At 39.2% G+C, this 21,745-nt stretch overlaps 1 protein-coding gene across 1 annotated transcript; it reads right to left on the reverse strand.

The window, feature by feature from the left end:
• Positions 1–14,094: 14,094 nt before the first annotated feature.
• On the reverse strand, positions 14,095–14,660 carry LOC126609178 (homeobox protein knotted-1-like LET12). The gene is made up of 2 exons (XM_050277168.1): positions 14,418–14,660; positions 14,095–14,289 (listed from the first exon to the last, which is right to left on the reverse strand). The coding sequence occupies exons 1-2, from the start codon at positions 14,658–14,660 to the stop codon at positions 14,095–14,097; spliced, it is 438 nt and encodes a 145-aa protein (XP_050133125.1).
• Positions 14,661–21,745: the final 7,085 nt, after the last annotated feature.

Raw genomic sequence — 21,745 nt, forward strand, 5'->3', positions numbered from 1 at the left:
ATCATTCTGAACCAAGAATACACATTTATTTATAAATCTTAATTAATAAGTAACACTAATTCTTAAACTGAACCAAGAATATACACTTTTTTTTCAATCTTCATATCATTCTGAACCAAGAACACACATTTAAAGTTTTAAAGTGAATGCATGGCCTTTTGTAGGAGGCATTTTTTACCAAAGCAAACTGAACTATTTATCAAATTGAACTATTTATCAAACTAAACTATTTAGCAAACTGAACCATTTAGCAAACTGAACTATTTATCAAACTGAAGTAGAAAACCACACTTTTTTACCAAAACAAACTGAACTATTTAGCAAACTGAACAAGAAAACCACAATTTTTTACTAGAAACCTGAACTATTTATTGATCTATATCTGAATAGATCACAACTGGAAAACCACACTCATTCTGAATCCACAACAACATGGCCACACTATTTATCAATCAAAATAACTCAAAGTACTTACGAAACAAAAACTTAAAATACTGAAAGTATTGATAGATTTACATCAGAGTAGGGCATGCTAATTAAGAAATTGAACTAAAACACCATATTGATTCTGAATCCATACTGTTTATCAAACATAAACAAAAAAACTACACTATTTATCAAACTATACTGTTTGTTGAATGTACAAATTATTAACAGAGAATCACACTAGTTCGTGTAATAGTGTAAATAAATGTTTATACTCGTTCGTGAATGCATCCCAGATTTTACTATTTCCTTACATTTCAATTCCATTTACAAATGAAGCAAATTGTAAACTATTTCGTAAATACTGTTTATTAAACTTAAAAATCGTGAACTATTTTGTAAACAATGTCTATTAAAATAAAACACCACCGGAATAGAATGTTGATTATATTTAAGTTATTTAAGCAAAGAAACCAAAATATGAGGGCAAGAAAATACTATTTAAAGGTTATAAGAAAACGAGCAGTTATCAAAGTGAAGTAAAAATATACCATTTTGCAGAAACATTGCTCATTCAATGAAATCGAAGCATGCAAACTTACATATTACTGTAAAATCACCGAAAATATCAGAAATTTTGTGGTACGTACCTCTGTTTCTTCTCTGTTGCTTTTATTTCCCAATTTTTTTGTGTGTTTTCGTCTGGATGCAAATCAGAACTCTGAACTGGAAACATAATTCATTTTTTAGAATCTCAAACATGCAAATGTACATATTTAGTAAATTAAAGTAAGAAATCATCAAGAATATCAGAAATTATAGGTTCGTACCTGTGTTTGTCCGATTTCGACTCTGCAAACATACAATTCGAATGTTTTCAGTTTTTCGTCTTCAAATGGAGTTTTTGGGTTGAGAAATTCCGTATTTGATGTGTAGATTATTGTTTGAAAACTTGAAAATCGAACTTGAAAATGCTTTGAGATCTTGACGTTTGGAGTAATGGAGGTTTCGATTTTTTGGTACGGTGTGAATGGGTTGGTGAACATTAATGGCATTGGGAGGGATGATGAATTTTAGTAACTGCAACTTTGGCTAATGGGCTTGGGTTAGGCTCCGTTAGGGGCAATTTTGGAATATTAATTGTTATGCGGTTTGGGCTTTTTGGTGAGCCCGTGTGTTTTAGTGTTGTAGGGCCTAAGATAAAAGTTTTGTGTTCTTATGATTAAAATTTACGCCATTTTTATTAAATAATAGTTTAGGGTGTTTTTTCATTAAATAAAAGTTAACCCAAGCCCCTTTCATTAAAGCTCCCTTAAAATAAAGTGAGTTTTAACGAAACACTCCTGGTACTGTTCACTTTTAGCGAAAATGACATTTTTACTCTAAAAAGTCCCTCATTGTAAGATTCACTTACAACACCTTTTTGTCATTTTAATTAAAACTCAAAGTTTTCAAACTCTTTTCATTAGTTTTTCTTAAAATAAACCTCTCCTACATCTGTCAATTCTCAATCTCAACTACGAAATCTCATGTACGAGTTGATCACTTGATAATTAATGAGTTCGATAGTATGGTTGGCTATTTTCACACCTTAAGAGTAAAATATTTTTGTACAGAAAATTGGAAAATATGTTGTATTAATTAGTAGTCGACCATTATTATTTTGAGGTAAAGATGACTCAAGTTTGACTAACCTAAATGATGAGTTCGATACCTAATTGTAATGGTTGGTTCATTATTTGATAACAAAATCTCTACCCCATACAGTAAAATATTTTTGTATAAAAAATAATAGAATATGTGTTGCTTTAGTGTTTGGCCATTATTATTAAGTAAAGATATGGCTACTTAGTATTACGGTTTAGTTGTATTCCTCTTCACTTGTAAGTGAGACGTCATAGGTTCGATTCTCGCCAAAGGAAAATTTGAACCACATTATTGCTAGGCTTAGCCACTCTCCCACCCCCTTTAGTGTAGATAATATCGTTTGTTAAAATAAAATAAAAAAACAAAGATATGAGGTCCTAACTATTAATTAAGGACAAAATTATTATCCCTCAATTTTACTAACACTATAATTAATTCTAATGTGAAATGAGAGTGCAGCCCAAGCACCCAACAGGCTGATTCTAGCCGAGTTAGGCCTGGGCAACCATTTGGGGCCAAAACAATTGGGAGCACCAAAATTATTAAGGTGGTATCTTCATGTATATTTTCATAAGAGTATAAACTTATAAAATTTGGTCAAATTATCCAAAAAATTAACTAGAATTGGTGGGTTCTATTGTTTAAAATTAGTGAGGAAGACTTGGGTTTGAAACACTGTGTGTTTATTTACTTTCCAATTTTTACGATTTTCTTTTCATAAGAATATAAATTTATATAATTTGTTCAAATTTTCAAAATGTTTAACTAAAAGTGGTGTTTTGTGCTATATTAAATTAATGAGGAGGTTCTAGATAAATGTTGTGTGTGGTTTTTTTACTTTCCAATTTTTATGAATTTCTTTTCATAAGAGTAAAAAATCGTAAGACATTTGGTTAAATGATCAAGAAGTTTAATCAGAAGCTGTGGTTTTGTTGTTTAAAATTAACAAGAGGTCTTGAGTTCGAAATGCTATGTGTATGTTTACTCTTTCTAATTTCTAGGAATTTTTGTTTGGCTGTTAATTTCTTCTTAATTACTAGCTAATAGCAATGTGAGTTGTAGTTTTTAAACATTTATTCCAATTCAAGTCTAACCTTCAACAAAGAGTAATGCATAATTTTAGACCAAATTTGCAATTCATATGACCTGTCACCAACAGGTTTAATTAAGTCATCATTCATTGCTTATACATATCACTTAAAGACTTGAAAGAATGATTAATTAACAAGGTTAGTAAAGGGAAGAAAAGAAAAACCTCCCGATTTATATAAAACACTTTAAAAATTCATATAGAAGGAAAACAAAACTCATCATCTATCTACTTGTAAGCCCGGTGTTTTCTGATTACCTTCTCTCAACACAAAATAAATTAGTTTTTATGTATTTCAAAATTATTGAGTTTGAAGTGCTTTTCTAAGTATTATTTTATCGAAATCTTACGTGAAAAAACAAATAATTTTTCTTATATGAAGTTAGGACACATATTTTTGCGTCGCCCCAAACCTCAAAAATCTCAAAACCGGCCCTGATACCCAACTAGGTGATCAACTTAATTTTTTATTGATTAATTTTGTTAACTTGTTTTGTAGATTTTTTTTTTCAAACAATAGGAACTTGGGGGGTGTATTCAATTGGGATTTTGAGGGATTTTAATTCTTTTAATGAATCTAGAAGTATCCAATTAGAATTTTAAGTAATTTGAAATTCAACATGTATTCAATCAGGATTTTAAGACAGTTTATTAACATCCTTAGAAATTCAGGTGTATTCAATTATGATTTTAAAGAAGTTTATAACAGTTTAGGTGTATTCAATTAGGAATATTTTAGAAAATTTTAAAAAGTTAAGGAATTTGAGGGAATTGATTTCGTAGTATATTTTATACATTCCCATATCTCACCTCTTCCCTTGAAATTTTGACGAAATTGAATCAAAATTTTACACGAAAAATCTACAAATCAATTAAACTCCATCAAAATTCGTACATTTATAAATCCATTTATATCTCCAAAATTTCAATTGAATACACCTTCCTTATTTTATAGTTAATTCACTTCAAATTCCAAGATATAGTGCTAAATAATATATATGTAGGTACATTCATAGATGTTGGTTGCATTGGACAAAAACTGTACCAATACATGACACAAAACAATGCAAATGTGCACATGTAAGAACTTTTCATTAATAATCGTGATGTACAAGATTAACAGATATTTAGTGTTCTTGAAATATGAAGTCGCTATTCTACGTATCATAATAAGTGGAGAAGAGTTTTTCTCTAAGTGTCTAACTACTTGTATCATAACACGTGGTGTACGATGTATGATGTATCAGCCCATGTTTCGACTAAAAATTTCTTGTATAAAACTCACGTCACGTTCCAAAAATTTGTTAACAAAAAATTACTCATGTTTATATTTAGGGGGACAAGCATCAACTTCCAACTACTTGACAATATGGGAGTAGTACAACTACAAGTACATGCAAAGTTCTTTCTTTCTTATAACGAGGTAGACTATTTTATATATTTTAGGTCATCTCCAACCGACGGTTGGCCGGATGGCTCGTTTTAGCCCTCTGGCCCTCCAAGAAATTAATATTTTAATGAACAGTACAGGGCCATATTTGCCTTCATCTCTAACCGAGGGCCAAAGAGCCATACGGCCATAGGGCTCGTTTTAGCCCTATCACAAAAAAAACGTCTCCAACCGAGGGCCATAGGGCCAAACATAATTTATTATATAAAAACTACAACTTAAATTCAAATCCAATGGTTAAGTGACGTCAACTAACCGTTGGATTTGAATTTTTTTTGCTATAAATAGGGTGGATATTGGGCTATAATTCACACAACTTTGAATTCAATATATTTCAATTCAATCTCTTTCAATTCAAGTTTGCAATGAATTCCAACCGGGGGTCCTCATCCATTTCCAAATTGGAAGAAAAATGGGCGCAAGTAAGGTGCAACAAACAAAACAGAGCAACAGCCATGGCTACAGCTATAGTGTGTCAGCCAACGGATGAACAACCTCAATGGGGTGGATCTGGCATGCTTTCTTTGGAGTCTCTGGATCCCAAAATGACATTACAGTTCTTGGGCGTTCACCCCTCTTCAATCACCTGACGGAAGGTAAAGCACCTAAACTTGACTACTACATCAACGACCGTCAATACAATATGGGGTATTACTTGGCAGATGGCATCTACCCAAAGTGGGCGACACTTGTCCAAGCAATTCCAAACCCTAGGAATGACGCAGAAAAGTTGTTTACCTTACACCAAGAGGCATACCAGAAAGATGTTGAGAGAGCTTTCGGTATTCTACAAGCACGGTGGAAGATCATCAGCGAACTGACAAGAGGGTGGAGTCGAGAAAATTTGGACTCCATCATGATGTCTTTCATCATATTACACAATATGATAGTGGAGGATGAGCGAGATGGGTATATTGATGAAGAGTTCGATGATGACCAAGAAGATCCAAATAGGTCAAGAAGGGCTCGTGCAAATATATATGATGGGCCTAATTTGCCTTTCAATTCGAAGAACTGGTAGTATCTCTATAAATGAGTACATGAGGTGCTATAGAATGATACGTTCCCGTGCCACAAACAAGTACCTACAATACGATCTTCTTGCACATTTTTGGGCCAAAAATAGCATGGAATATGCGTTTTAAGTTTTGTGTTGTATAATTTTTATGTTGGTTAATGTTATTTAATGTTGTTTCATGTTACTTAATTTAATTTAATGTTGTATAATGGCTTTGGAAGTTATAGAAGAAAAATAGAATTTAGAACAAATATATGAAACAAATTTTGTAAAATAGAAGTTATAGGAAAAAAATATAAAACAAATTTTGTACAATAGAAGTTATAGAAAGTTATAGATAAAAATAGAAGTTATAGGAAAAAAATTGTGTAAAAAAATTAAAATAAAATAAAAAACTGTAAAATAAAAAATAAAAAAATAACGGCTAGCTGACGTCAGCTAGCCGTTGCATTTGAAATTTGGCCTAGAATTCCTGTCGGATATAATCAATAGGAATATATTACAGGAATGCTAGAATTTCTGGCCTAGCTTGGGGCTGGCTGAATTGGGCCAGCCGGTTGGCCCTTTGGCCCTTTTAGATTATGTGGGGCCCACGAGCCCTCTGACTTAGCCCTCAGTTGGAGATGGTTTTCGAGCTATTTTCGGCCATCTGGCCCTCTAGACCATTCAGTTAGAGATGGCTTTAGTGGACAAGCATCAACTTCTAGCTAATTGATAATATGGGAGTAGCACAACTATAAGTACATGCCAAGTTCTTTCTTCCTTATAACTAGGTAGACTATTTAATGAAATCACATTTTGTAAATCATATGACGTGGTTGTTGATAATTGCATTACATTGACGTGTTGATTAATATGGTTATTTCGTATTAGTAACACATCACATAATTTACAAATATAGTCTAAAAATTAATCTCCTTTTAATCGAAGTATAAAAGGCCAACCTCGTTGTAGACTTGGATGGAACTTGGAAACATCATTGTGTGGTGTCTATAAATAGATCGATCAGCCATTGGGTCCCATTATTTGCAAACTGCACGAGAGGAAAGGTTGGGCTGGGGCCGAGCCATGATATCTGGGATCAAAGAGGTCTTGTTGGTTTGCTAGGGTTTCGTTGGTTCATTTGAGGGAGACTGAGACTGATAGACAACAAATAATTTGAGCCAATCCGCAAGATTCCAACTGGTTGTTGGACTGAGCCACGTCTACGCACCCATGACCATTCATGGTTGTCATCGTAGCTGCAGAGGATGGACCCCGACCAACCTAGGAAAAGGAAACACCATCATTCATCATTAGACCCAATTTTCTTCTCTCTAGTCTTGTCTTGGTAAAATTTACACTACACGACCTTACCCTAAGATTTTTCTTCCATGCAAATATTTGGTTTCTGCATGGTAATGGTAATGCGGATGTAGTTGTTATATCTGCAATAACATCGATACTTAGTTAGGACTAGTCTTTTAAGGTAGCGTAGATTTGATGTTGTGTTCGTAGCCATTACTCATACGTCATACCCAGTGGCAAAGCTATGTGAGGGCGAGGAGTGGCGGCCGCCCCTCCACTCACCGGAAAACACGCCTAGGACCCCTAGTTCAGCCCCTTCACTCTCATCAGAATTCATGGCACCTGTAAAAATCGGTTTTGGCCGATGCACTGTCTTGGTCGAATTTGCAGAGGAAGGGCAATAGTTTGGTTGGATTTGTAGAGGAATGACGAAGACGGAGGAGAGAGGTTGGAAGGATGAGGTTGGGATTGACGGACAGCTGGCACGGGGAAGGAAGGAAGAAGATAGGTGTTTGGTTATCAAGATAGCAAGAATTTGGGTGTGAGTTTTAAAGACAGGTGTTGGACAATTATTGGGCCACCTAAATCAGTAAAAATTGGGTACTGACACCTTACCCAAGTATTATCTTGCTGATCGTTTGTTTATTTATTTTCTCTCTCTTAAAATACTGTGTTGACCCACCACTTCTCTTTCGGTCTTAATCTTTTTGCCCACCTGTTTGTTTACCCATTCACCCCCCTTTTTTTCTCTCTTTTGACCCCACCTTTTTTTTTTGTGGTTTATTAACCCATTTTTCTCCCTTTTTTTATTTATTATTTTTTAATTCTTGTATGTATTTTTATTTTCTCTTTTAAGACTCCCACCGTATTTATCTTAAACTCTCACATTATTTATAAATATTGTATTACTTTTTCAAAACAATATAAATATTGTTTAATGCTTATTTTACAATAATTGAAATCCATCTAGGCTAGCTCCTGCCTAGATCTCGCCTAGGCAACTAGCTACTAGGTCACAGTTCGTTGTTTGACTAGTGCCTAACATTTTTTAGTATCTAATTCTAGCCAATTTAAGCTTCTTACATTGGCTTTGATATTACTGCTTACAACTGCTTTGGTGGAGAGACTATTTTCTGCTATGAATATGGACTCAAAACTTTGCACTCTCCAATGTGAAAGCAACCACTTCGATTGAACCATGCACTCTTTTGAATTTCATCCCTCCTTTCGGCAAATCCTGGCTTCGCTACTGGTCAAACCCGAATTTTTATCATTTTTCTTTTACATTTTTGGTTAAGATTAAACATAAACTGCAAAGTAAAAAGGAACCCAAATGGCAAAGAAAAATGATTACTATCAAGGTTCTTATTCGAGCCAAGGCTACTTGGGGATAGATGGGCTTGTCAGCTCTACATATAGTTCTAAGGTGGAGACTTGGAGAATCTGAAGAAGGGGGCCTTAAAAACTTTATAGGCTTCCGAAGGTGAACTAACCATGCCCGTCTGAAGTTGTAGGTACCATATTCTTTATGTTGTGCTAACAATCTTTTCTGTTGCTTCTCGAGATTGACCAATTCTTCCTGTTGTGCTAACAATCTTTTCTGTTGCTCCTCAAACTATTTATACACTCTCCTTGAAGAAGACATTGTAAGAACTTAAGATTTGAAAATGATGAAGAAGGATTCTGAGCTAAAAAGAAGAGTTTGGTGTGAGGATGGATGTAGGGATGTAGGGTTTATATGGACAAAAAAAGAAAGGATGAGGTTTTGGTTAGGTATTTTTTTTCACACAAAAAGTATATGAAAGCTTTGGTGGAAAGTGTTGAACATATTGAAATGTGGTGTAAGGTGGAACATGATGGTTAGGTATTTATAGAAAAAAAAATAATTTTTTTTAAATTTTTTTCTGTATTGTTAACAAATTTTAATAATTTTTATTAAGTAGATTATTCTGGACAGTTGGATTTGAATGGCTCATATGTTGACACATGGCCAATGGTCATAATTTTGACCGTTTGGTATATATATATATAATTTTTTTTAATGAAAATCGTGGACCGTTGATGTTCAGATCGGACGATCCAGAACTCGCTACGTCATCTAGAGTTGGATTTGAATGGCTGAACTGCCGCTTGAATCGGCATCGGAGAGCATGGATTCGGAGTATTTCCTTGGGCTTTCCCCCCTTGGCGCCTTAGTGAGGCTAAGGTGATCACAGGCTCATGCCTTGGGTGCTCTTGTTCCCTTGGCAGAGTTGATGCAGAGGTGAAAGAGGCGGCAGAAGTAGCTCTTGCCTTGCTTCAAGTCGTGATGCCCAAAGTGACACCACTTGCGACGAGGACGCTCTTGTTCTTTGCTCCGGTTGCGGGAACAGTTTGAGCCTTCCTTGATGCCATTGATTTTGGAAGTGTGCTTGAATTTCTTGAATGGAGAAAAAGATGAGAGGTAGAGATGGTCCCACTGGGCGTGCCAAATTTGTAAACACGAAAATTCCTGAAACAAATGAGACAAGAACACGTGCACAAAATAATATTTGTATTTGATAATTTTGGGTTACAATCTCTCTCAAATTTGATCCTCTGATTCGATCTCCGTAAGGTGTGTATTTGTCGACGTTGTTGATCCAAAAGGTCGTTGGGGCTTGATCTTAGGATGAACGAATGATGAACGATGAACGCTTTCTTCAAGGCTTTTGGGGCTTGATCTTGAAGAACTGCTGATGAACGGATCTTTAAGGGCCTTTGGGGCTTGATCTTGATGAACAATTGATGAATGGATCTTCAAGGGCTTTTGGGCTTGATCTTGAAGAATAGTGATGAACGGATCTTCAAGGGCTTTTGGGCTTAATCTTGAAGGACGGTTGGATGTGTGGATTTGTCGACGTTGTTTATCCAAAGGGCCGTTGGGGCTTGATCTTAGGATGAACGGATGATGAACGATGAACACTTTCTTCAAGGGTCGTCGGGGCTTGATCTTGAATTGGTGGAAGTTCTTAAAGGGGCTGTCGGGGCTTGAGCTTGAAGGCGGATTTGGCAAAGAACGAAGAGAGTTTTCTCGATCCTTCGGAATTTGCTTGAGAGCTTTATAGTTTCAAAGCTTCAAGGTTTTGGTGTAATATCAATTGGTTATGAATTTTTGTGCCCCTCAAATGAATGAAATTGGCTTCTATTTATAGAATTCCAAAACTTGATTTTAGGTATTAAATAATCAGATGAAATAAATCATTTATGCCGGGCGTTGACACGTGTCCTGTTTGATGACTTTTCCAACTTATTTCGATTTTTTGTTTAGACACACGCTACGTGTAAAATTTATGTAATACATGAGCGTTGAAACTTTGATTTATCGATCAACATTTATTTATCGAAATTTCGATGTCTACAAATGCCCCCACTTCAAGGCGCGTCGTATACATGTGCTTGTCACGTGTAGGAGATACGTTTTGAAGTCCCTTACTATAGATGTCGATCCAAGGGCCATCGAGGCTTTATCTTGAATTGGGCTGGAGATTTCTTCAAGGGCTGTTGAGGCTTGATCTTGAATTGGGCTGAAAGTTTCTTCAAGGGTCGTTGAGGCTTGTTCTTGAACTTTGTTTGAAATTTCTTCAAGGGCCGTCGAGGCTTGATCTTGAAGGTTGAAATTGGACCACAAGAAGCTTCATGTGGTAGATGATCTTTGGCTTTGGTAGTGGATGAATTGGCACGTATTTGTTTTTGTGCTTGTTGACTTTCCACAGCTTTGATCTTGAACTGGGTTGGAGGATTTTCTGGATTCCTCCAATTGTTGACTTTCCACAGCTTATTCTTGAACTTGATTTGATTCGAGGGTGGTGGACGCTTGATCTTGAATCGGACTTGTGATTTCCTCAAGGGCCGTCGAGGCTTGATCTTGAGTTTAGCTGAAGATTTTTTCAAGGGCCGTTGAGGCTTGATTCTTGAAGGTTGACTCGAACACATGGCAAGCAGGCACGAAGTGAAGGTGACGACTTGTTACTTTGTTCAATCTTTCTAATTCACACCTGAGCAATTTGGTCAACGGTATGATCTTCAAGATTGATGGGCTCTTCTTCCAGTTGGTGACTTGATCTTTAAGGATTTGATTCAAGGGTGGTGAATCGGCCCGTGCAGCCCACAACACTTAGCGAGTCGACCAAAGAATTTGAGGGTTAAAACGAGTCCTCCACCTAGAGTGATTGCAACCCTGATGATATGAGATACTTTTGATTTTGAAGAAGTAGCGGATGAATCGGCACGTGCTTTGTTGTGCTTGTCTCCACATGCTTCAATGTATCATTTTCCTTTGCCTTATCTGTTCTTCTGGCAGATGTGGTATCTTCTCTGGAAGCATAAGATGTTGAGATAATGGGTACTTCGAGAGCAGTGCTAGGTAAGCAATCAGGGAAAGGTTCCAGGCAGTCAGTTCCAGATCGGAAGATTGATACCAAGTGCTGGCTGATTGCTTTCTTTCTCCTTGTCCCGCAGGTAAGAACAAAGACAAAGAAAATGACAGGGAGAAAGCATGATATGAAATACTCTTGCTTTCGAAGAAGTGATGGCGATTTGACAGTGTTGCACAACAAGGCTTTGCTCTTTGGCGATGATGCCGTCAATATGTTGTTGAAGCTTCTCGAGCTCTTGGATTCAACTCAGACCCATTTTTCTCTCTAATTCTTCAACTCGGACTCCTTCTGCTGAGTTGATTGTGCATGCCGCATTTCCTTATTTGTTCTCCAAGCAGATATGGCAGCTTCTTGAGTTCCTCAACTCAGACTCCTTCTGCTGAGTTGACTGTGCAGGTTGCATTCTTCTCTGCTTGTTTCTTCTGCACGTTGTCTCCATATGCTGCAAGGTATCATTTTCACTTGCCTTATCTGTTCTCCAGGCAGATGTGGCAGCTTCTTTGGAAGTACAGTACCAGAGGAAGACGAGTACTCGAGAGCAATACCATGTAAGCATCCAGGCAAAGGTTCCAGGTAGTTGATTCCTTACCCAAGTTTTGAGTGGAGGTTCCGGCATATTGCTTTCTTTATCCTTGTCTTTGCAGGTAAGAACAAGGACAAAGGAAATGACATAAGAACAAGGACAAAGGAAAGGACAGGGAGAAAGCTGATATGAGATACTCTTGCTTTCTACCCTGGTGATATGAGATACTTTTGCTTTTGTGTCATTTGTTTGCAGAGGTACCCCAAGGAATAAGGAACACTGAGTGACTCGAGAGGTTTCGTTGGGAAGGCATTCTCGGAGATGAAGAAAGGTTCTGTATGTCTGCCTTGCTATGGAAGGTGAAGGTAGACAGTTATAAGAAGTTCTTTAATACCTGTAGAGGTACTATTCTTTCACTCGTGTAGGCAACCATTGAGTGATTGATCAGTATGGCTTCACGTGTTTTCTTCTTCATCAGAAATCTTCGACAAATTGTCCGTAATTTCCGCCAAGCTGAGTGTGCATATGACAGGTGTTGACGAGGCTGAAAAAGACTGGCGCCTCTTCGATATCTAGGATCGGCACTTCGACAAATGGCCCGTGATTTCCGCAAAGCTAAGTTTACGTGTAACGGGTGCTGAACGTTTGGAAAAGCAAGATGCCTTTCCGATTTCTGAGCTTACCTCTTCGATTTTTGAATTGGCCTCTTCGATTTCTGAGCTCTGTCGAGTGCAGAGGTTGCATGTGACAAGTACGGACAAGTCTGGAAAAGAAGCTTGGCCCGTGGTTTCTGAGCAAGCCCAGCTTTTGAGAAAGCTAGCACCTCTTCGATTTTTGAATTGGCCTTTTCGAATTTTAAGCTCGCCTCTTCGATCTCTGAAATCCCGTCAAGTGCTGATTTTTATAAAGGCATGCAGTTCGTTTCAAAGCACACTTGAATTTTCGCTTGTAGAAACTCCTTTCTTGCACTTCTAAGATCTTGATTTGTCCAACCTCTTCTTTCTTCAACACCTTTGAAAATGTCTGGACCCTCCAACCATCGTTTTTACTTGAACCTCGATGAAGAGGCAGTCCCGCCTTCTCCAGACAACATATGGCGATCCTTCATATCCCCTACTGGTCCTTTTACCGTTGGGGATTCGGTGATGAAGAATGACATGACCGTTGCGATGGTGGCCAAGAACCTTGTCACTCCCAAAGATAACAGACTACTTTCCAAACGGTCTGATGAGTTGGCTGTTAAGGATTCTCTGGCTCTCAGTGTTCAATGTGCAGGTTCTGTGTCTAATATGGCACAACGCTTATTTGCTCGAACCCGTTAAGTTGAATCATTGGCGGCTGAAGTGATGAGTCTCAAACAGGAGATTAGAGGGCTCAAGCATGAGAATAAACAGTTGTACAGCCTCGCCCATAACTATGCTACAAACATGAAGAGGAAGATTGACCAGATGCAGGAATCTGATGGTCAGATTTTACTTGATCATCAGAGGTTTGTGGGTTTGTTCCAAAAACAGTTGCCTTCGTCTTCTGGGGCTGTACCGCATAATGAAGCTCCAAGTGATCAACCTCCGGCTCCTCTTCTTCCTGGAGTTCCATCAAGTGATGAGGCTTCACACGAGCAACCTTCGTGAAGGCTCCCTCCTGTTTGCTCTTTTTTTTTTTGACTCGTGTAAATGTACATTTTTGTAATTTACCAAAAAAATCAATAAACGAGCTTTGTTTCATTTAATGTACATTTTGTTTTTCACATGGTGCCAGAAGCACCAAAGGACTTTACAATTTTTTTTAATATATTTTTTTCTTTCACATGGTGTTGTTCACCATCATTCTTTTTTTTTTTTTTCTTTTCTTTGCTTTCGGTCGTGCTCACACCCACCACCATCATTACTTCCTTACCTTTTTTTCTCAGATGGTGCCCATCCATCATTCCAAAACTTTTTTTTTGTATACATTTTTTTTCTTTCTTTTTCCTCCTGTCGTGCACCATTCTTGCAACCTTTATAAAAAAAATTATTGTTTTTTTTTTCTTTTGTCATGGTGCCATGCACCATTCGTGAAACCTTTATATATATATATATATATATATATATATATATATTGGCGGCCAACACCTTCCTTTCTTTTTATGGTGCTCTCTGCAAGCTGGGTTCGTGGGTGAAAACCCAGGTCGAGTGTATCGAGCACAACCACCGAGCACAGCTACTGACCACAGCCACTGCACACCCATTACACTGCCTGCCATCGTGAAGGAAGGGATCACCAACTGCCGCTGCCACGTCGTCGGCACCTCCAACATCTCTGCAATCTTTCGCCAAAGTCTACCACGTTCGCAACGTCCTCACTGGCCAAAGCGTCGCCGTGAAAGTTATCAACAAGAAGAACCTCACCGACACCAACCTCATGTCCAACATCAACAAGCTCTACGAGGTCCTTGCCTCCAATGCACAACAACTGCACAGCCACTGCACACCTATTGCACTACCTGCCGTTGCGGAGGAAGCGAACTTGGCGGACTTATCCCCTTCACTTGTGGATACACATGTTAAGCTTTGCAAAGACTGATCAAGCTCTCAACATGCCATCACTACTTCCATTGCTTGAACTCGGACATGTTGTTGCAGCTGTTCTTTGATGGAATGAAGCAGATCAAGGTCTTTCTCATCCATGACCCCAACATCCTCATCGGCTCCCGAGTATTTTTCGACCACGCTTTGGGACTGCACTAGCTGCTCGTCGATCCTCGACAGCTGATCGACCGACGTCGCGATCCTTAAGTACGACACGTGTGCCGACCCAAGCTGCTCGTACAGAGGATGTTCCATGATGTCGGTTTTAAACATGTCGAACCTGTAATCGTGCTCTTCCTTGCTCACGCACGACTTGCCATATTTATGTTTGAAGGGCGAAAAGTACTGCCTGACGTTTCGTCTATGCGTCGCCAATCTTCATCCTCTTCATCAAATGCAGTGTAGTAGTGGTGGAAGAGACAGATTGGGCGTTTCACATGCAGGGATGAGCTTGGGCAATGCAATTCACCCACTTCTCTGCCGTGTTGAGATTGGAGGCGAGAGCCTTGATAATGGGTCAGCACCATAGAGACAAACACGCCTGATGGAGGTGGATCGGATGAGCTTCGTGGTGCGAGGAGGAAGGAGGTCGTGCGGCTGGCTTAGAGGTCCACTTGCTCTGGGTGTGCACACCAGGTGTAGCAAGTAGGGTTTGGGTGGAGTGAGGACGAAGGAGACTGGCGTTAGGCAGAAGAAGAGAAGAAGAGCTTGGGTCGCAAGGAGATAGCTATGGTGATGAGGCACCTGCAGCAGGTGTCATAGATGCATCGGCACCGAGGTTAGTAAGGAAGAGAGGGTTTGAAGCACTGGAGATGAAGACGAGTGGAGTCTCGGACCAGGTGAGCAGATCGGTGGTGGATGTGTGGGGCTTCCTTATCGGAGTGCTTCTCTCCATTTTGGGTTGAGTCCGCGGATCGAGTGGCGAGTTGAGGCTGCTGAACTCGTAGTGGCTTGCCTTGGCTCCGGCGACGAATTGTAAGCAATTGGGATTCTCTTGGACCAGCAAATTACCGTCGAACCGAAAAGGAAGCTCCAGGACCCGGGTCAGATCCAAAAGTGCATGTCCTTCAGAAAAATGAGTTTCTTGATTTGTATTGATGGTGATGACAGAAGTCGGAAGAGAGAGATGGACAGCTTGAGACGAGGAAGCTTTGGAAGAAGATTTAGACCAGCTTGGAGTCTAGTGAGGATGGGCCACAGGAGTTGGGCCCAACATTGGTGGACTCGTTGATGGTATGAATCGTGCTGGGCTGAAGCAATTGCAGATTTTATATATATACATATATATATATATATTGTACAAACTTTTTTTTTTTTTGTAAATACATAAAACATGTATCTCTTTTTTTTTTCTTTTTTTTGTACAAAGAAATTGTAATAGCATCAAACTTTTAAGAAAATTTTTATTCCTTATTTTGGTGCGACTGAACTCAAATTGAATGTTCGAGCTGCCTACGTACCCCTCCAAAGAAGAGATCAAGTCGTAACGTAGTTCAAATACTTTTTTTTGTGCCGTTTGCAGTTTTAGCTCTTGCAGGCAAGGAGAATTTGGTGTTTCCTTTTATGCTCGTGCAGACCAGAAGCGTTGTTTGTTCGTCAAGCGATCCGGGAGAGTCGTTCCTTGCAATCTTCATAGCAAGGAGCCTTGACTGAGTAGTTGAAGAAGTCTTCTGGGAAGATGTCACGCATTGTGATGGGGATGGATGATCTTCGTGTCAAAGTTTCATTATCTCCAACACTTTCACATTGTTCTGGAAGTTAACAGAAGCTGTTTTACCCCCTTTCTCATTGGTGAACTTGTGGAAGAGATGGTTGCTGCCTGGAGAGGCATTCCTCGCAATCTTTATAGCAAAGAGCCTTGATCCAGTAGCTGAATAATTTTCTGAGGAAGAAGAGATCGTGCATGGTCAATCTTTGTGTCGAAATTTCCTCATCTTCAACACTTTCACATCGTTTTGGAGGTCGGCGAAAGCTGTTTTGCCCCCTTTCCGATTGGTGCACTTGTGGATAAGACATATGCTTCTTGTGCAATTTCTTCGGAGTGACATGAGTCCATCCTTCAACTTCACTCGGCTTGATTGGCATGGTTTTGGAGCATGCCCCTAGCGATTGAGATGAAGATTTTAAGTTGACAGAGCCGGAAGTGACGTCTTCTTCCGGGATTTCATCTTCTTTGTCTTCTTTGGCCTCCTCTTCAGTGCGGTCCTCTTAGGTTTGTTGGCGTGAAGATTAGCCGGTGTAGATGATGGTGCACCTCCTTAGCTTCAGTGGTCCTTTTCTGTCGACCTCTAAAGTTGTTTGGCGCTTCATCCTTGAAGGAATCAAGCTTTGAACATCGTCTTTTCCTGCTAGACTGTCGAGTTTTTCTTCCTTTGGCGTTGTCTTCCTGTTTCTAGAAGGCTTCTTGGTTTCTTCAAGTTTGTCCAAAGTCGACAGTTGTGGAGGAGATCTAGCTGTGCCGCTTTGTTTCTTGGGTTTTGATAACCTTTCAAAGACAGATCTTTGCGGTGTTGACGTCTTAAGCCTTTTGAAGACGGAAGTTCGGTCTCGACCATTGATGCGATCAAGTGCCGAAATTCTAGGTTTTGAATGATTCAGCCTGTCAAAAACTGAAGTTCGAGGGACGGGTTTAGGCTCATCTTTTGGCCTTGTGGCTTGTGGTCTTGGCTTCTTTGTTTTTTTTGTAGGTCGCCGATGTCCACCCTTCCTTATCACCAGTAGATGCATCTTGGTTGCTTGCCCTCGGTGATGGTTGTATAGGAGGTGTCGTGTGACTTGAACATTAATGGGAATGGTTATGCATGCTTCGGAGATGCACAGGATCGAGTGATCCAAACACGATAGTAGTAGTGTGTGCCGCAATCGTATCTTCGAGGTCAAGCTCGATTTTCCCTTGTTGTACTAGCTTTAGGATGAGATATTTCAGTATGAAGCACTTTTCCGTTGGATGAGTGATGAAACGATGAAATTTACAGTACCTTGGACTATCAGTACAATTCATCTCTTCCGGCCGTCTGCACTCAGGTAGGTTGATCACCTTTTTGTCAAGCAAGTCTTTCAACATGGCAACCACATCAGAGTCGGGGAATGGATAAGTCTTCTGCTCGAGCTCTTTCAAAGTACGTCTACGCATCTCTTGATTACAAAAAGCTTCGGCTTGAATCGTTTTCCCTCGTGTAGAGATTTTGACGGGAGATGTGTTGACCGTCATTGCTTCCTTGGTGGATTTCCACACAGCCTTCTCCACCTTTGTCCCAAGAGCTTTGTCGTTCTTGTAGTCGGCGATCGGTTTTTTCTTCACATGATAGGCGATGCTCAACTCCATGTCATGGGCGCAGGTGGCTAACTCCTAAAAGGTCCGTGGTTTGATGCCTTGAACGATGTAGTGTAATCCTCACTGCATGCCTTGAACACACATCTCGATCGAGGAGGTCTCCGAAAGTCTGTCTTTGCAGTCAAGACTTAGAGTGCGCCATCGGTTGATGTAGTCCATGACTGGCTCATCTTACCATTGTTTCGTACTTGTCAGCTCCAACATACTTACAGTGCGGCGGGTGATGTAGAAGCGATAAAGGAATTCTCTTTCCAATTGCTCTCAGTTGTTGATGGACTCAAGCTCTAGGTCTTTGTACCACTCAAAGGCGTTTCCTTTCAGCGAGCGCACAAACTGCATGGCGAGGTAGTCTCCCTCCGTCCCCACGTTGTTGCAAGTTTTGACGAAATGTGCAACGTGTTGCTTTGGGTTTCCTTTTCCATCAAACTGCATGAACTTTGGTGGTTGATAACCCCTTGGCATCTTTAGGGCATCAATCTTCTTGGAGTAGGGCTTCGAGTAGAACAATGAGGTATGTGAGCTCCCTTCGTACTGCGCCTTGATGGTGTTAGTGATCATCTCTTGCAGCTGCTGAATAGAAAGAGATCCCATGAGTGCCGCTGCTTGGTCTGGCTCCGGCTTCACATCGATTTTCTCCACTTGAGGCTCTTCTTCTTCGCCAGCTCATCTCTTTAGTGGATCATCCTCTGGGTCAGGGTTATCGTCGTCCTGTGGCCCCAGTCGGCTGACAAGTTCAGCGATTTGCAAGTCTTATCTTCCACAGTTCAGGTTAGCCTTGCGATTGCTTCATTCATCTGAGCCAGCTGCTCATCGATTGAAGTTGCTCCAGTGGTCATGACTTGCATGGCTGAACTGCCGCTTGAATTGGCATCGGAGAGCATGGATTCGAAGTATTTCCTTGGGCTTTCCCCCCTTGGCGCCCTTAGTGAGGCTAAGGTGATCACAGGCTCGTGCCTTGGGTGCTCTTGTTCCCTTGGCAGAGTTGATGCAGAGGTGAAAGAGGCGGCAGAAGTAGCTCTTGCCTTGCTTCGAGTCGTGATGCCCAAAGTGACACCACTTGCGACGAGGACGCTCTTATTCTTTGCGTCGGTTGCTAGAATAGTTTGAGCCTTCCTTGATGCCATTGATTTTGGAAGTGTTCTTGAATTTCTTGAACGGAGAAAGAGATGAGAGGTAGAGATGGTCCCACTGGGCGTGCCAAATTTGTAAACACGAAAATTCCTGAAACAAATTAGACAAGAAACATGCACAAAATAATATTTGTATTTGATGATTTTGGGTTACAATCTCTCTCAAATTTGATCCTCTGATTCGATCTCCGTAAGGTGTGTATTTGTCGACGTTGTTGATCCAAAGGGCCGTTGGGGCTTGATCTTAGGATGAACGAATGATGAACGATGAACGCTTTCTTCAAGGCTTTTGGGGCTTGATCTTGAAGAACTGTTGATGAACGGATCTTCAAGGGCCTTTGGGGCTTGATCTTGATGAACAGTTGATGAATGGATCTTCAAGGGCTTTTGGGTTTCATCTTGAAGAACAGTGATGAACGGATCTTCAAGGGCTTTTGGGCTTGATCTTGAAGGATGGTTGGATGTGTGGATTTGTCGATGTTGTTGATCCAAAGGGCCGTTGGGGCTTGATCTTAGGATGAACGGATGATGAACGATGAACACTTTCTTCAAGGGCCGTCGGCGCTTGATCTTGAATTGGTGGAAGTTCTTCAAGGGGCCGTCGGGGCTTGAGCTTGAAGGCAGATTTGGCGAAGAACGAAGAGAGTTTTCTCGATCCTTCGGAATTTGCTTGAGAGCTTTAGAATTTCAAAGCTTCAAGGTTTTGGTGTAATATCATTGGTTATGAATTTTTGTCCCCCTCAAATGAATGAAATTGGCTTCTATTTATAGAATTCCAAAACTTGATTTTTGGGATTAAATAATCAATCATTTCTGCCGGGCGTTGACATGTGTCTTGTTTGATGACTTTTCCAACTTATTTCGATTTTTTGTTTAGACACACGCTACGTGTAAAATTTATGTAATACATGATCGTTGAAACTTTGATTTATCGGTCAACATTTATTTACCGAAATTTCGATGTCTACAGTCATCCTGTTGTGTTGTCTACATATTAGACTTGAAAATTCGTCACATATAAGGTTGCTGTGTTGTCCACATATTAGACTTGAAAAATCGCCACATATGAGGATACATGTTGAGAATGAATCACATACTGATGGGAGGATGGACCTTGCATGGGCTTATAAGAGGTTGGGTTACTTCCCATACTGCCAATTAATTTTATCATGAAATCTCAACTCTCTTCAATAAAGTTAAGAATAATACCTATTATTGCTCAAAAAGAATGAAATACAATGACAAATAATCTCTTTGGAAAAGAAATGATAGATAACCTCTTTAGACCATCTCCAATGGTTTGGCTAAAAACCAAATATTTTAGCTTGAAAAATTTAGTCTTTAGCCCAAAAACAGTTTTTCTACTCCAACTTTTCTAGCCTAAAATTTTAGTCCGGGATTATTAAAGAATAAACTTAGGCTATTTTTTTTTGTTATATTGAATTGAAAAAAAATAAATAAATATGTAGACTATCGTAATTAATTTTATGAACATTTTAATCTAAAAAAAATTTAAATTATGATAAATATTGAAAAATTTAAATTCCGATTTATGGGTTAAATTTCGAGGAAAATCTGGCCTTGGTTTAGTATTTAGCATTTAGCCCAAATTTTCTCCTTGGGTTGGAGTAGGTTTGGGGGAAAATTTTGGGAAATAATTTGGCTTTTAGCCCACCATTGGAATTAGTGTTAAAGTTTGTATATTAAAAAATATAGGGTCCATATATATATGAATTGATCTAGTATTTGACACGACTATCTCCGCCGCACCAGGACCACCACAATTCTCCATTGTTGGGGTTAGGTAAATGTACAGTAAAATAGATTTTGCCAAAAGTAATGTGGAAGTAGTCACTTTCTTTACTGCCGGATAAGGACATGTTTGGGATTTCCAAGGAAAATCTAGGTTTCTTGTATTCTTATCTGATTTGGACTCCACCGCGTCCAAAAGAAGGAGAGGGTATGTTTTTCCTTTTGTGCACTGTTCCAAGAATATGTGGCCAGGAGAGGACCTGGTCATCAGACAATGAGATAATTATGATAAATATTAGTAGGTTGAAGAAACTATCCAGAATGGGGTTGGGATGACGTTGACAGGGCAAGGGCACAGGCAGGGTTAGGGATGTTTCCTTCTCTGAGGATGTGACCTGTCTCTAAGTCATCTCCGTGTCCTCAAAGTTTTAAGATGAATGATGTCCAACATTTCCTAGCGACTGATATTTATGAGTCTTACATGCGTATATGAGTACTGTAACATTTTATATTTGAAAAACGATAGGATATGTACAACGGGTTGTTAACTCAGCAACAAAGTGCAATAGTGAGTTCTTTAGTTAATTTAATTAGCATTGAATTTACTGTAAGTGTACATATCATCAGTGCACATATATTAGTCCAGCATGAGGCTGCCTCCAATCAAGTGAAGATTGAGTAATGCACCAACTAGTCATAAATGTGCAACTATAGTGAACTTTTTTTAGTAAAATGTTATTCTTATTGATTTGCAAATTACGTTAATACATGGACATATATAATTCACTGAAAGGAAAAACAGTTTTGTGCATTGCTTGAAAATGAGTTATTTATACTTTTACATGTAAAAGAGCTGAATAATTTTTTAAAAGTATTATAAATATATTCATTAGTGGTGTTGAAGGAGCCTGGGAGTTAATAAATACTCAGTAGGTCAACCGGAAGTTTATTTTAATGTATAGTTCATGTTCATGTGCTTGATATTGTGGGTAGCTAGCTTAGTTTAGAAACAAATAATAAACTACTCATACATGATGATATTGTATGACTTCTTCTTTCATGTGCGATTATGCATATTTGCTAGGTTCCTAGAAGAGTGGTGTTGTTATACTTGCATCGTAATG

The sequence above is a fragment of the Malus sylvestris genome, chromosome 16 (genome assembly GCF_916048215.2).
Source record: "Malus sylvestris chromosome 16, drMalSylv7.2, whole genome shotgun sequence".
NCBI lineage: Eukaryota > Viridiplantae > Streptophyta > Magnoliopsida > Rosales > Rosaceae > Malus > Malus sylvestris.